This window comes from Hippopotamus amphibius, chromosome 12 (genome assembly GCF_030028045.1).
Source record: "Hippopotamus amphibius kiboko isolate mHipAmp2 chromosome 12, mHipAmp2.hap2, whole genome shotgun sequence".
Taxonomy (NCBI): domain Eukaryota; kingdom Metazoa; phylum Chordata; class Mammalia; order Artiodactyla; family Hippopotamidae; genus Hippopotamus; species Hippopotamus amphibius.
In genome coordinates, this window is record NC_080197.1 from 56428740 (window position 1) to 56442654 (window position 13915).

Sequence of the window (13915 nt, forward strand, 5' to 3'; positions counted from 1 at the left end):
TACATGTGTGAGGAAGAGGAAATGAGTAGTTTCCTAAAGATGGAAGATTCATTAAATTTTGTGCTCTAGGATCAGTATTTTTTTTTTTTTTCCTTTCAAACACTATTAGCAAAAGCCTTTGGTCAAAGAATGAAATAAGAACAAGCCTGGGACTTCCCTGGTGGTCCAGTGGCTAAGACTCTGCACTGCCAACGCAGGGGGCCCGGGTTAGATCTCTGGTCAGGGGACTAGATCCCACATGCCACAACTAAGAGTGCATATGCCACAACCAAAGATCCTGCATGCCACAACTAGAAGATCCCATGTGCTGCAACTAAGACCCAGTGCAGCCAAATAAATATAGGAATAAATATTAAAATATATATATAACTAAAAGGAAAAAAAATAAAAAAGAACCAGCTTGACTAAACTTTACATACTGATATGCCCAGATGCCTTGACTATATTAGGCCTAACAGTCACAAGCAGGAAGGCTAGAGTATGTGTGGGGCGAGGAGAAGAGTAGCAAACTCTATTAATGATGAAAGACTTCAGGCCTGGTGGGCATGAAATTTTGGCTAGTTTACAATGGCAAATCTCTTACCCAAAAAGAATTTGGAATGTGAAAGGCATACCAAGTTCCAGCTCTCATGGATCCAAGAATGAGAACAAAACCACGTTTTTTAAAGGGTTTCAAAGACCATGGCCACATATGCCAATTTCATTTAGACATGCTCAAGCAAGTCATTAAATTAGCACTGCCTTTTCAAACTTGAAGCCCAAACCATGTATACTTTTCACCAAGAAATATTGCCATTCAATTTTTAATAGATAATTCAAAACATAATATTTCCATCTCATTTTTTATTTCTTTCTCTTTTGTATTATGATAAATATGGGATTCCAAATTCTGCCCTATGATATGATAACAACGGGTCTCCTAATACTGGTGTACATATAATTAACACCAACACTCCTGCTTTATAAAACTGATCCACAGAAAAGAAAATAAACAAAAATATTTTAAAAGCATCACAGCTCTTATTAGATACTAAAAACTAACGTTTCAAGTCCTGGGAGAAGACAGAGACATTAACTCAGCCAAAGTTAATTTGTCTTGAGGGCATCTCCTGATTCTAAGATTGAGCCAAAATAAACAAAATGACATTTGAATTAAATAAATAAATATGCCAGAAAACTAAAAAATAAGTGCTAACACTAAGAATGCAATGTATTATATGCACTTACAGATACATGTGATACACGTATAGTTTGAATTTTGTATACGTAGTACATTTTCACTGTACTCCTTAAATCTCCTCGTATCCCTTTATTTTCCATTCTCTTTTCTCTCTGTTATGCATATGGTTAACTTCTTCTACTGTATCTGCTAATTCATTAATTCTCACTCTATTTTGCTTTTAAAAATCCACCACTGCTTTATCTATATCTATATCTATCTCTCTATCTATATCAAACTGGTCTCTCAGGAGGAATATAAAGCAGATAATGGGAAGGTAACTGATCCAGTACATGCTGAGGAATTTTAATATTTGTCACAACTTCCTGAAGTCCTTGCCAAAGTTTGGTAAGAATACTTATTGTGAGACTAAGTAATAAAGGAACAACCATATAACACATGCTGAGGATTTCTGTGTTGATGACTCTATGTTACAGAAGACACATAGGAAAATTACCACATGGGAGATGGTTCAAGATGGCAGAGTAGAAGGACATGTGCTCATTCCCTCTTGCAAGAGCACTGGAATTACAACTAACTGCTGAACAATCATCGACAGAAAGACACTGGAACTCACCAAAAAAGACACCCTATACCCAGAGACAAAGGAGAAGCCGCAATGAGACGGGAGGAGGGGTACAATTGTGACAAAATCAAATCCTATAAATGCTGGGTGGGTGACTCACAAACTGGAGAACAGTTATACCACAGAAGTCCACCCACTACAGTGAGGGTTCTGAGCCCCATATCAGGCTTCCCAATCTGGGGGTCCAGCAACAGGAGCAGGAATCCCCAGAGAATCAGACTTTGAAAGCCAGTGGGATTTGAATGCAGGACCTCCACAGGACTGGGGGAAACAGAGACTCCACTCTTGGAGGGCACACAAAAAATAGTGTGCCCACCAGGACCCAGGGGGAAGGAGCAGTGACCCCACAGGAGACTGAACCAGACCTACCTGCTGGTGTTGGAAGGTTGCCTGCAGAGGTGGGGGACAGCTGTGGCTCATTGCGGGGGACAGGGACACTGGTGGCAGGGATTCTGGGAAGTGCTCATTGGCGTGAGCCCTCAAGGAGTCCACCCTTAGCTCCACCAAAGAGCCTGTAAGCTCTAGTGCTGGGTAGCCTCAGGCCAAACAACCAACAGGGTGGGAACACAGCCCCACCCATTGGCAGACAAGCAGATTAAAGTGTCACTGAGCTCTGCCCACCAAATTGGATTAAAGTTTTACTGAGCTCCGCCCACCCGGCCCTACTCACCACCAGTCCCTCCCATCAGAAGCACACACAAGCCTCTTAGATAGCTTCCTCCACAAGAGGGCAGACAGCAGTATCAAGCAGTATCAGCAGTATTTTGTCTTGTGGAACTGAAAACCACAGTCACAGAAAGATAGAGAAAATGAAAAAGCAGAGGCCTCTGTACCAGATGAAGGGACAAGATAAAACCCTAGGAAAACAATTAAATGAAGTGGAGATAGGCACCCTTCCAGAAAAAGAATTCAGAATAATGATGGTGAAGATGATCCAGGACTTTGGAAAATGACTGGATGCAAAGATTGAAAAGATGCAAGAAAAATTTAACAAAGACCTAGAAGAATTAAAGAACAAACAAACAGAGATAAGCAAAACAATTACTGAAATGAAAAATACACTAGAAGGAATCAAGAGCAGATTAACTGAGGCAGAAGAATGAATAAGCGATGTGGAAGACAGAATGGTGAAATCACTGATACAGAAAAGAATAAAGAAAAAAGAATGAGAAGAAATGAAGACAGCCTAAGAGACCTCTGGGACAACGTTAAATGCACCAACATTCACGTTATAGGGGTCCCACAAGGAGAAGAGAGAGAGAAAGGACCCGAGAAAATACTGAAAGAGATTATACTCAAAACCTTCCTTAACATGGGAAAGGAAATAGCTACCCAAGTCCAGGAAGCACAGAGAGTCCCAGGCAGGATAAACCCAAGGAAAAACACGCCAAGACATACAGTAGTCAAATGGACAAAAATTAAAGACAAAGACAAATTATTAAAAGCAACAAGGGAAAAACGACAAATAACATACAAGGGAACTCCCATAAGGTGAACAGCTGATTTCTCAGCAGAAACTCTGCAAGCCAGAAGGGAGTGGCATGATATATTTCAAGTGATGAAAGGGAAGAACCTACAACCAAGAATACTGTACCCAACAAGGATCTCATTCAGGTTCGATGGAGAAATCAAAAGCTTTGCAGACAAGCAACAGCTAAGAGAATTCAGCACCACCAAACCAGCCCTACAACAAATGCTAAAGGAACTTCTCTAAGTGGGAAACATAAGAGAAGAAAAGAAGTTACAAAAACAAAAACAAAACAATTAAGAAAATGGTAACAGGCACATACATATCGATAATTACTTTGAATGTAAATGGACTAAATGCTCCAACCAAAAAACACAGACTGGCTGAACGGATACAAAAACAAGACCCATATATATGCTGTCTACAATGGACCCACTTCAGACCTTGGGAAAATTACCACATGAAGGCTTCTCCATGATACCCAATGATCTCACCAAGAGACTATAGCACCGTCAATTACTTATTACATTTGGTTGATCAGACTCTCACTAGTATGATACTTTTGCTCCTGATGTTTAAGGACAATAACTGGCCTTCTGGAACACATTCTAGGAGCTCTACATTATTCTAGGGCTTCCTGAGAGCAAAAATATGATTGAGACACTTGTGAAGCTCTCCATTCAGTGGGACAGTCCATCAAACAAGTACCGGAATCAGACATATGCTGAAAGAGAAACAAAAACTACAAGATAGGAGGTTGGGGCCTCTCCCTCCAACAAAATGATGAGTACTCTATAACTAGAGGTAACAATAAGAGGGGAAGTAAGTATACATCCATGTACATGAAACCTTGCCTTTACAGCAAAGAGGATGCACTTGAAAAATTAAAGGGAGCAGTTTTTCAAAAGATTCTAGAGTTAGTTTCTGAAGAGAACACATACCTAATATAAATATATATGATGAGGGCTTTTAAATTTTGAGAAATGGTTTCCCTTAGTTCTTTGAACTATTTGCAACAGCAGATAAAAGTCTTTGTCTATTAAGTCCAATACTACTATAGTTTCTACTGACTTACTTTTCCTGTTTATAAGCACACCTTCCTGTTTCTTTGCATATATCATAATTTTGTGTTCATAAAAACTGGACATTCAAAAGAAATAATGTAGCAACTCTGGAAATTAGATCTCTTCTATCCTCCAGGAATCGTTGCTGTACTGCTTGTCTGTTTAGAAATTTCCACTCAGTAACTTTTATGTACTAATTCTGCAATCTGTATTCCTTGCCATGCTATAGCCACTGAAGTCTCTGCTGGGTTAGCTTAGTCGTCAGCTAATGATTCGATAGAGATTTCCTTCAATACCGTGAACTAGGAAGTGCTTTAGTATTTGCCAAGGGCCTCTATGTGTTGGGACATACCTTCACAGTTTATAGCTCTACCTCAGCCTTCAATTTCTGCTTGTATGGAATCAAAGTTAGCCAGAGGTGAGAGATTAGGACCTTCTCAGTTCTTTCCTGGGCATGTGCACAACCTTGTACATGTGTGTGACCTTCAAGAATTCCAGGAACATTTTTTAAAGTAAGAGCTTTTCAAAGTCATCTATGGCAATCGCATTTCTCAGACTTCTCTCAAGTTTTCTGGCCCGTCCTTTGTACGCCCCAACTGGTATTTTTGTCCCAGGCCAATGAGAGGTTAAACAATTGCCACTTACTGACAAACATCCTGGGTACAGGGTTTTTTCCACTGAGCAAAATATGAGTCAGGTCAAACATCAACAAGCCCTGTGAATGGAGACCTTACAGGGAATTGTCTAGCCAAACAGTAAGAATTCTCTGGAGACAGTTTTTCTGGAGCTCTAAACCTAGTATGCCCCCTTCAGTGGCTCCACACTGCTGATTTTCACAGCTACCACGATTGTGAGGCTATACTAGCTTTTAAAGTTACCATGCTGCTGGGGAGTAGGGAATGGGAATAAGGCAAGTTAAAACTCTACAAAGCCTGCTGTTTGTACTGAGATTTAACTATTTTTCTGGAATAAATACTCCTTGGGTTGTTGAAGGCTTTGGTTAACATCCAGAGATCTGAAAAAACTGATTTTGACAATTTTTGCTAGTATTCTCATTGTCTTTCTGGAGAAGCTAATTTGCGGAGGTCCTTAAGTCTTGCCATTCCAGAAGTCCTGCTTGAACTCTCCCTTTCAAAGAGTATCAATATTTTCCAAATTTCTTTTTAATATGTTAAATTTCTAGATTGAAATATGTAATCTATCTGGAATTCATTTTAGTATACAAAGTCCAGGAGGAAATGGGCAGCCAATTGGAATTATAATTGTCCCCTGATTGACCCAGGTTTAAGCGGCTTGGGTCCACTTAAACATGTTTTTTTCTTTAATAAACACATATAGTACTACACGATCCATGGTTCGTTGAATCCACAGATGCAGAAATGCGGTATGGAGGGCTGACTTCAGGACTTGGGAGTTGGCAGATTTTGGTATTAATGGCAGGCCCTGGCATCAGTCCCCCACAGATACCAAGGGATGCCTGTATTTTTAATTTCTTCTGGGTTAATTAGTAAAATACTTTTGAGAATCTAATAAAAGCTATAGAGTATCTCTGCAGAAAAATCTGCACATATACACAAATTCTGCATAATTTCAGTAAATTCACAGACTGTCCAGGGCCCCCTTCCATGGAACCCAGATTAAAAACCCTGACAGCGCTATGGTAACTTATCTAACTTGTAACTTCATTTTTACAGATTTGTAAATTACAGGAAAATCTGTGTCTCTTTCTGTATTCTATCCTATTCTACTGGTGGTGTGTCTGTATCCATAACAGTGCCACACAGCTTTAATCACACCTAGCATCTTTCTGCCTCAAAGCCTCTGCACTTGCTATTCCCTATGCTTGCAACACTCTCCTCCCCCAACTAGTCCCAAAGTAAATTCATTGCTTCAATGCAGGCCTCAGCTCAAATGCTACCTCGTTAGAGAGTCCTTACCTGACTACCCTATTTATATATTGGTTCCTTCACTCTCTAGCCTCTTACACAGCTTCATTTCTCATCATGACACTGATCACTACTTCATATTTTATTATACCTTTAATAGTCTTCTGTCAGTTTTCTTCACAAGAAGGCAGGGAAATTTTTATTTTTCACTACTGTATCCCCAGAAATAAGTATAGTCCCTGGAACATTACAGGGCCGTCTTTTCAACTATTAATGTAAAACACAGACGACTAAGTTTGAACATGGCAACTTATTTGCTTATCCTGTTGGTCTAAGTAAATAGCAGACATAAAAGATACATAAGCTCCATCTGGCTCCCAAGAAAAGTAACTTGTCAATTTTCTAAAACAGGACTATGAAGCTTTAAGGGGCTAAGAGAATGACAGTTGTTTCACTGTTGTTTTTACTGCAACCATGTGAGAATAAAGCAGTGAGCTATTTAAGGGAAGACTTGAAATACATTTGATAGGACCATCTCACTTTTGAAAATCTGAGTTACCTGGCAACACTGCTCTTTCTGCTATAGATCTTCTCTATTCAACTGTCAGCTACAAGGCAATTGCACACACACACATACACACACTTTTTTCTCTCTCTCTAGCAAAATAGGCAACCATTTGTAAGAACATAAATATAATGCATTTATTCATGACAAGACTGGATTATCTTCACAGTACTCTGAGCCCACAGAGAATGAATTTTAAAGTCTATCATATACTACAGGTTTCTCATGGACAAGAATGCTCCTGACAAACTCACAGAGAAGGGTACCTGTGAGATATATGTTTTTGTTTGGGTGGTGAATATGTGCTGATTTATTCATGCTCTCTTTCCCAATTTCATGGTGACTAATAGCCCACATCTATGCGAGGTTAGAGGAGTGGTCTGTGGTCACGAAGAAGTTTTAAGCAAATGCTCCCAAATCAGGACTTAACCAATGATCCTGACATTACTGACATGGAATTCCAACCAAACTGAACTGACAAACAATTAAACATACATGCAAGATATATTAGTTGACACTAACACAGGTTACAGAAAGAATTAGAAAGTAATCATTACTCTACTGGAAAAAAGCAAAGAACAAAAAAGATAAAATCTATTATCACATTACTGTTATGCTGTTATCTTACCACAGATGTTACTTACAGATGTTTCATTTGTATAATAAATGGGTAACTGTGTATTCTTGAGAGTAAACTTAAGTGATATTTTAAAAAAAAACATATAACACTGATCCTGGATATTAGAAGCACTCAGTTTCCTAGGGCTTCATTAAGGCTAGTTAATGAGTCATAAGAAAATCTGTGTTTTTTGTTCTCAAAAGTTAAAAAAGAAAAGTCATTTCAGCCACATCTATAATGCACGGTTGAATGAACAATGGAAATACATGTAATGCAAAGACTTCTATGAATGTTATTTTTTGCTTTTTATACTTGTTGGAAGAATGATTTATCCAGATATCACATACCTATATAAAGAAAACACTAAATACAAGTAAAAGAGAACCACGTAAATTCAATTATGGAAAAGTAAACTAATATAATTTTTAAATGTTCAGTAAGGTAATTAAAAGTTATTTTGTATGTAGGCCATATTGGTTGATATGTATATATCTAATGAGACTCCAGGGGTTACTTCTGAGGTTCTATTATTACTACCAATTACAGGTATACAGAAATACAAATTAGACATAAATGAATCAAATTAAACTGTTTCCCACACATATATATTACCTTCTTTGATTGTATGTGCATATGTGTGTTTGTGAAAAAGAAAAACAAGCATATTTAAATAGGAGACAATGTAGCTGCAATGACTAAACGTAAATTTGGATTCTGACTTCTTTGAAATGAGTAAAAAGGTAAAATTTTTAAAAAGCGAAAAGTATAGATATATAGAAAATTATTTGGTTAAAATATTAAACTCAAAAGTAAAATAATTATGCCCAATAAGGTGATTTTAAGTAAGACAAAATAACATTTTAAGAAAAATAAGAAGAAGGAAAATATTTATAAAGAGCTAATTTTACTAACCTGACTAATTTTTCTTTGCTCTTGTATAGCTTTTTGAATTGCCTGAGATACCTTCTCTTGATCTTTTGCATGCTCAGTCTTCCATAACTCCCTTTCTTCAGCATGGGCTTTTTCCAAATTTTTTCTTTCTTCTTCTACAGCTTTTAAAACTGCATCTTTCATCACTTCTTTCTCAAGCTTCAAAACAAATAATGACCAAAACAAAAATATTTGAATGAGTCACCACAATAACTCCTTGAATAAGACAGACTTGAGTCAACCTAAAAAACACAAAATTTTGATCCTATAGGGTTTATTTCTGATAGTTTTTTTTTTACTCATATGTAGTAAGTGCTGTAAAATAAAATCAATTATTTGTTTTTACACAAATAACCAACTTACTTCCATGGCATTTCTAAACTTCAAAGAAATCAAGCCTTAACTTAAAGTAGCAGTTTTCAAACTATTTGGTCTTAGGATCTCTCTTCACTCTTAAAAATTATAGAGAACTTCTAAGAGCTTTTGTTTACATGGGTTATACATACTAAGATTTACCATATTAGATATTCAAACCAAGAGAAAATAAAAATACTTAATTCATTTTTAATTAATAACATTAAAAGCATTATATATTAATAAATACTGTATTTTATGAAAAATAACTACATTTTCCTAAATTAAAAAGTGAGAAGAATGTCTGTAAACCTCCTTACTATCTGACTTAATAGAAGAGAGCCTAGATTCTTATATCTGCCTTTAATATGTATTAAATCTGTAATGATATTTTTGGTTAAAGTATATAAGGAAAATCCAGTCTCACAAAGATATGTAGAAGAAAAGGGAGAAATATTTAGTAGCCAGTTGAGATCACTGTAGATGTTCTATCTGATTCCACACCAAAACTTAACAAGGGGTAGTTCTTAAAGGTAAGTTGCAATAAGAAAAATAAAATCATGTCAATGAATTTTTTATATTCGGTTACATTACAATCTTTTCTTGCATTTTGAATGAATCCTTTACACATTTTTTAAAACATTTTTTATTTGGAAAACACTGATTCAATGAGTTATGCATCTCCTCCAGATGTTGACAGATTTCACTATATTATACCCCAAAAAATAACATTTTTGTTAATACCACCATCAATCCCATCAGAAGAGTCTTTAAGTATTAAAAAGTAGAAACAAATTTTCCAAAATTCTAATTTCTTTTTTAAAGCTCGAATTTTATCATTGGCAACAAAAACTGTCAGTTTTTTTCCTTAAGGTGCTGGGCTCACTCTGCTTATTTTGGAGAAAATGTCTGCCAAATACTAAAAATCTGTATCACCCTAGTAATTCGCTAAAATGGCATTCCATGAAAAAAGAGCTTATTTCAGTTGCAACTCAAATAGGTGCACAGGAATCTGCCTCAAGAAAACCACCGGACTTTGGTATGCAGCAAAGTACATGCACCTCCCACTCCTGAGAGAGTTACCACTTTTTCTCTTGCTTCCAGTTCACAACCAAATTTGACAAAAGTCATTGAAGCTGACAGTCACCACTTTTTGAAATCCTGTTTTACTGCACAATTCTTCTCTTAAATTACTCTCTTACTATGTTCACCAATGCTTTCCATGTTGTTTAAACCAAATGATATTTTTTGGTTTTTGTTTTAATCCTTATTTTCATGACCTCAAAGCAACATTCTATATAGTTGATTATTTCTGATTTTGTGAAGCCCTCTCTTTTCTCGGTTTGCATAAGAGCATGCTACTTATACTTCTCCTGTGCATTTTGCTGAGTCTTTTCAATCCTTTGTAACTTTTTCCTTCCTCTGGATTTTAAATTTTGGAGTTCTTTCAGGGCTAAGACCTTGGACCACTTGTTACTCTACTTGTTACTCCTTTGAGGTAATTATATGTGACAATAATTTCCATGGCTACCATTACCATCTCTCTCTGCTGGAAAAAAAAATCATACTCACCCATATTAATATCTTCAGGAGATTCCTATCTAATGAGCTATAAATGTCACGAGGATTTAGCTGCCTATTTGACTTTGTCATCTAGATATATCACAGGCACCTCAAACTCTATACCAAGGAAATAGTATTACTTTCTGTGTTGTTGTTGAATGAATATTCTGGGAGTTCACAATGTGGCCACCTCCTATAACATCCACACCAAACATGCTGATGCCATCTCCTAACTATTTCTAGAATTTGCCTATTTCATTCCTTTCCAAGTTACTACTACTACTCTATTTCTGCCACTCACTACCTCTTACCCAGACTTCAGATGCACTCTGTTAATTCTTTCCCTGCCTTTGGCCTTTCTTGCTCCAATTTCCCCAAAATTAATGTTAGTTACCATTATGACCCACCTATACTCAGAAATTTCAGTGTGTCTCTATTTATCTATGGAATAAAATTCAAACTCACTATTCAGAAGGTAAGCCATCTTTCAAGGCTCAGTACAAAAGAAATTTATTGTTAAAAACTCCTATGGCATGGAAATACAATCCACACACTCATGATAATTTAATGCATTCCTTCTTACCTTATTAATACATAAGCAATATTTTTTTACCTGATGGTAAATTCTTAAAGAAAAAGACAAAAATCATAGTCATTTTTTAACTTCTACCCCAGCATAGTGATTTGTACATGAGACTTTCAACATTTGTTTACTAAATTTAAATTTAAAACTGTGCTTACACCCTCAATCCCTGTTATTTGAACGCACTAACAGCATTATTAACATTCAGTGGGGAAAATTTGTAGAGGCTCTCCAAACACCTTGGCCAAAAGCATTGCTGCTGACCTTCTAAATCACAGATCCACCCCTTTAGGAACTCATAAACTCTCACTCTTTGAGACAGCCACAGGACAGCCAATGCGCTTGGCTCCTGCCTCTTTTGAACCACAACTGATAAAAGGAGAGATACTGAATATTGCAAAGGCCTAATTGTTTCCATTAAAAATAACATGCTTTGGTAGAGCACTCTGTCTACAGTGTACCCTTGGGAGATGATGACCTTAAGCATCACAACTTGCAACCTGGAAATTTTGTCTATTGGAAAAGACACTTCCAGAATAACACTCTTCAACCTCAATGGAGAGGCCCCATCAGGCACAGATAACCAACCCTTGTGCCACCAAACTCCAAGGAATAGACTCCTGGATTCACGTGACACACCTAAAGAAAGCAACAAACCCTGACTGGACCTGCACAGCATCAGGTCACCTGAAAGTAAAGATTTCCTGGAAATGAAGCAGATGACATCTGATGAGACAGCTTTCCGAAGACACCCAGGCCAGGCCTATTAGAAGTTTGTCACCAAACCTTTGATAATGACATAACACTTCAGATGATCTCCAATGTCTATAATTGATAACATATGGACTTTAGATAAAAACTGCATACGAGTTCTCCTTCCTACCCCTCCTTGTCACTTGAATGCGACTCCAATAGTTTTCCAAGTTGCACTTTTCTTCTGACATGAGACACTATAGCCAGAAATTGAGGGACAAAAAGAGCTAAAACTAGAAACCCTGTTTCTTGATCAGTGATGCTTTCAGAACAAGATCTTGATCAAAGGGGAAAATGTAAAAAAATTCATAAACAGAAATCTCAATTAAATAGCACCAGGAGACCTATTTAAGGGGGAAGTCTCACGCTCTGCGACTATAGTAGAGACCAACAGGAAGAAGAAAGACCCCTCTTCTTTCCTGGCAGGGACTCAGTCAATGAAACACCATGGCCCTGTGTTTCCTGTAACCCTCACAGCTCCCTTTCCTCTCTGTAAAAGTGTTCTCCTTGCCATGTGGGAACTTGTACGTGGCTCGTCATGGTTGCAGACCCCAAACTGCAATTTTCTCCTAATCCTGAATAAACCCATGTTTACTGGACAAATATCTGACAATATATTTCAGGTCAACATATGTATATGTCAGCATACATATATTTAATATCTATGAATATACTACCCAGATGAGCTATCTCAAAGCTGACTTTAAAAATCATATACCTTGATAAATACATATGTATACACACACACACTCATTACTTGTATGATGCCTATCAAATACTGAGCGGATATCAGTGTTCCTATGTAGATACAGTATTTTAAACAAGTGATTAATAATCTAAATGTAAAGCATTTCAACATCATCATCTTGTGCAATGCAAATTTAACAAGAATATGAACGGTAGAAGAAGAAAAATTCTTTTTGATTTTTCTGGAATGAAATATTTTTAAAAGTAGATTGACTACACCATTAATAAACTTAGTTTGTTAGTTCCACTTATTTACAAAGAAACTGATTATTACTGATGGGTTTATACCAGGCAAATAATAAGACATAAAGATGACAAAAACAATTCTTATATGAGACTGACAAAATTCAGTTTAGGCTTTGAGGTGGGGGTAAACATAACAAAAATAGAACTAATAAAAATTATTGAAATTAAGCTACAGAATAAACTTTTCAGATAGAAATACCTTTGCAGCAGATACTAATGCTTCTTTATTTCTTTGCCTTTCTTCCTCCAAACATTTTTCCAATATTTCCTGTAAATGATAAGGCAGTTAGACATTAATGTATTATTTGAGGTAATAGAATGTTCTTTCCACACTCTGAGCAAACAAAGTATTACCTTCTGTTCTTGAGATTGCTGAGTCAAAGCTTCCTTTATTTTTTCTTTTAACAGTTCCTTCTCTGTGTCAAGCATTTCAAGGAGCCTCTGATGCTACAAGGAAAGATAACTGCATTATGATTATGGCTCTGAGACTGATAATCTATCAACAACGCGAAGAACAGCTAGTGGAATTCATCTGAAGTAGTTACTAGAGGAAACAAAGTTTGCTATAATGAAAGCTTAGGAGCCAAAAAACCTGAATTCACCTTTCTTCCATCAGTCAAGATATGCATTTTTTTGCCCCCAAATTCAATGAGGTACATGACATAAGATCTAACTTAAAAACTATTCCAAATATGAAGTAAATCAGAAGATGATAAAATGTCCTTTCCCAAAATTAAACTGGGAAAGCTTACTCATTAAAATTATTATTATTAGCTTGCAGTAAGAGAGCAATCAGATTCTAACTGATGTTTGCTTGATGAACACAATCTGAAAACTGAGCATGTTTTATATTTTGATGCTATCTTCAAACTGTACTCCAGAGAGAAGGTACCAGATTATAAACACTAGCAGCACAAGGGATGAGGGAGCCAATCCTAGAGAAGAGAGTCACTGACTGCACGGACCGCTAACCAGGCCAGCCGTTTCATGCTGGAACAGGGAACCCTCACGCAGCAATACTTGGTGTGTGCGATGGACCTATCGCTGCTATTTATTTCCTCATTCTCCCCTTTTCAAAACGGGAATTTATGTCGAAGCTATTCTGTTCTTTCTTTTCTTAAATTTACTGATTACAGTGTGTGTGAGGGGTGGGGGATGGTGCAAGCACTTCTACCTTATCATCTCTGTTCTTTGAATATTCCTTTTCATTTGTTGGAGTCAGTAATTTTCTCATTTGAGATGTTCCTCCACTGTCTGGTAATCTTCTTCTGTCTGTGGCTATTAAAATCTCAGACACAAAAATTCTGGTAGGAAATTCTGTATATATGGGTG

The 13915-nt window shown here is 36.8% G+C and overlaps 1 protein-coding gene across 6 annotated transcripts in view; it reads right to left on the reverse strand.

The window, feature by feature from the left end:
- CCDC91 (coiled-coil domain containing 91) overlaps positions 1–13915 on the reverse strand; it is a 357965-nt gene that overhangs the window by 88628 nt on the left and 255422 nt on the right. For all 6 annotated transcript variants that reach the window (XM_057701142.1, XM_057701138.1, XM_057701139.1 and 3 more), the window contains 3 exons: positions 12938–13030; positions 12783–12851; positions 8320–8496 (listed from right to left, as the gene is read on the reverse strand). In XM_057701142.1, the coding sequence (XP_057557125.1) occupies positions 8320–8496; positions 12783–12851; positions 12938–13030 (339 nt within the window). The remainder of the gene's footprint in view (positions 1–8319; positions 8497–12782; positions 12852–12937; positions 13031–13915) is intronic.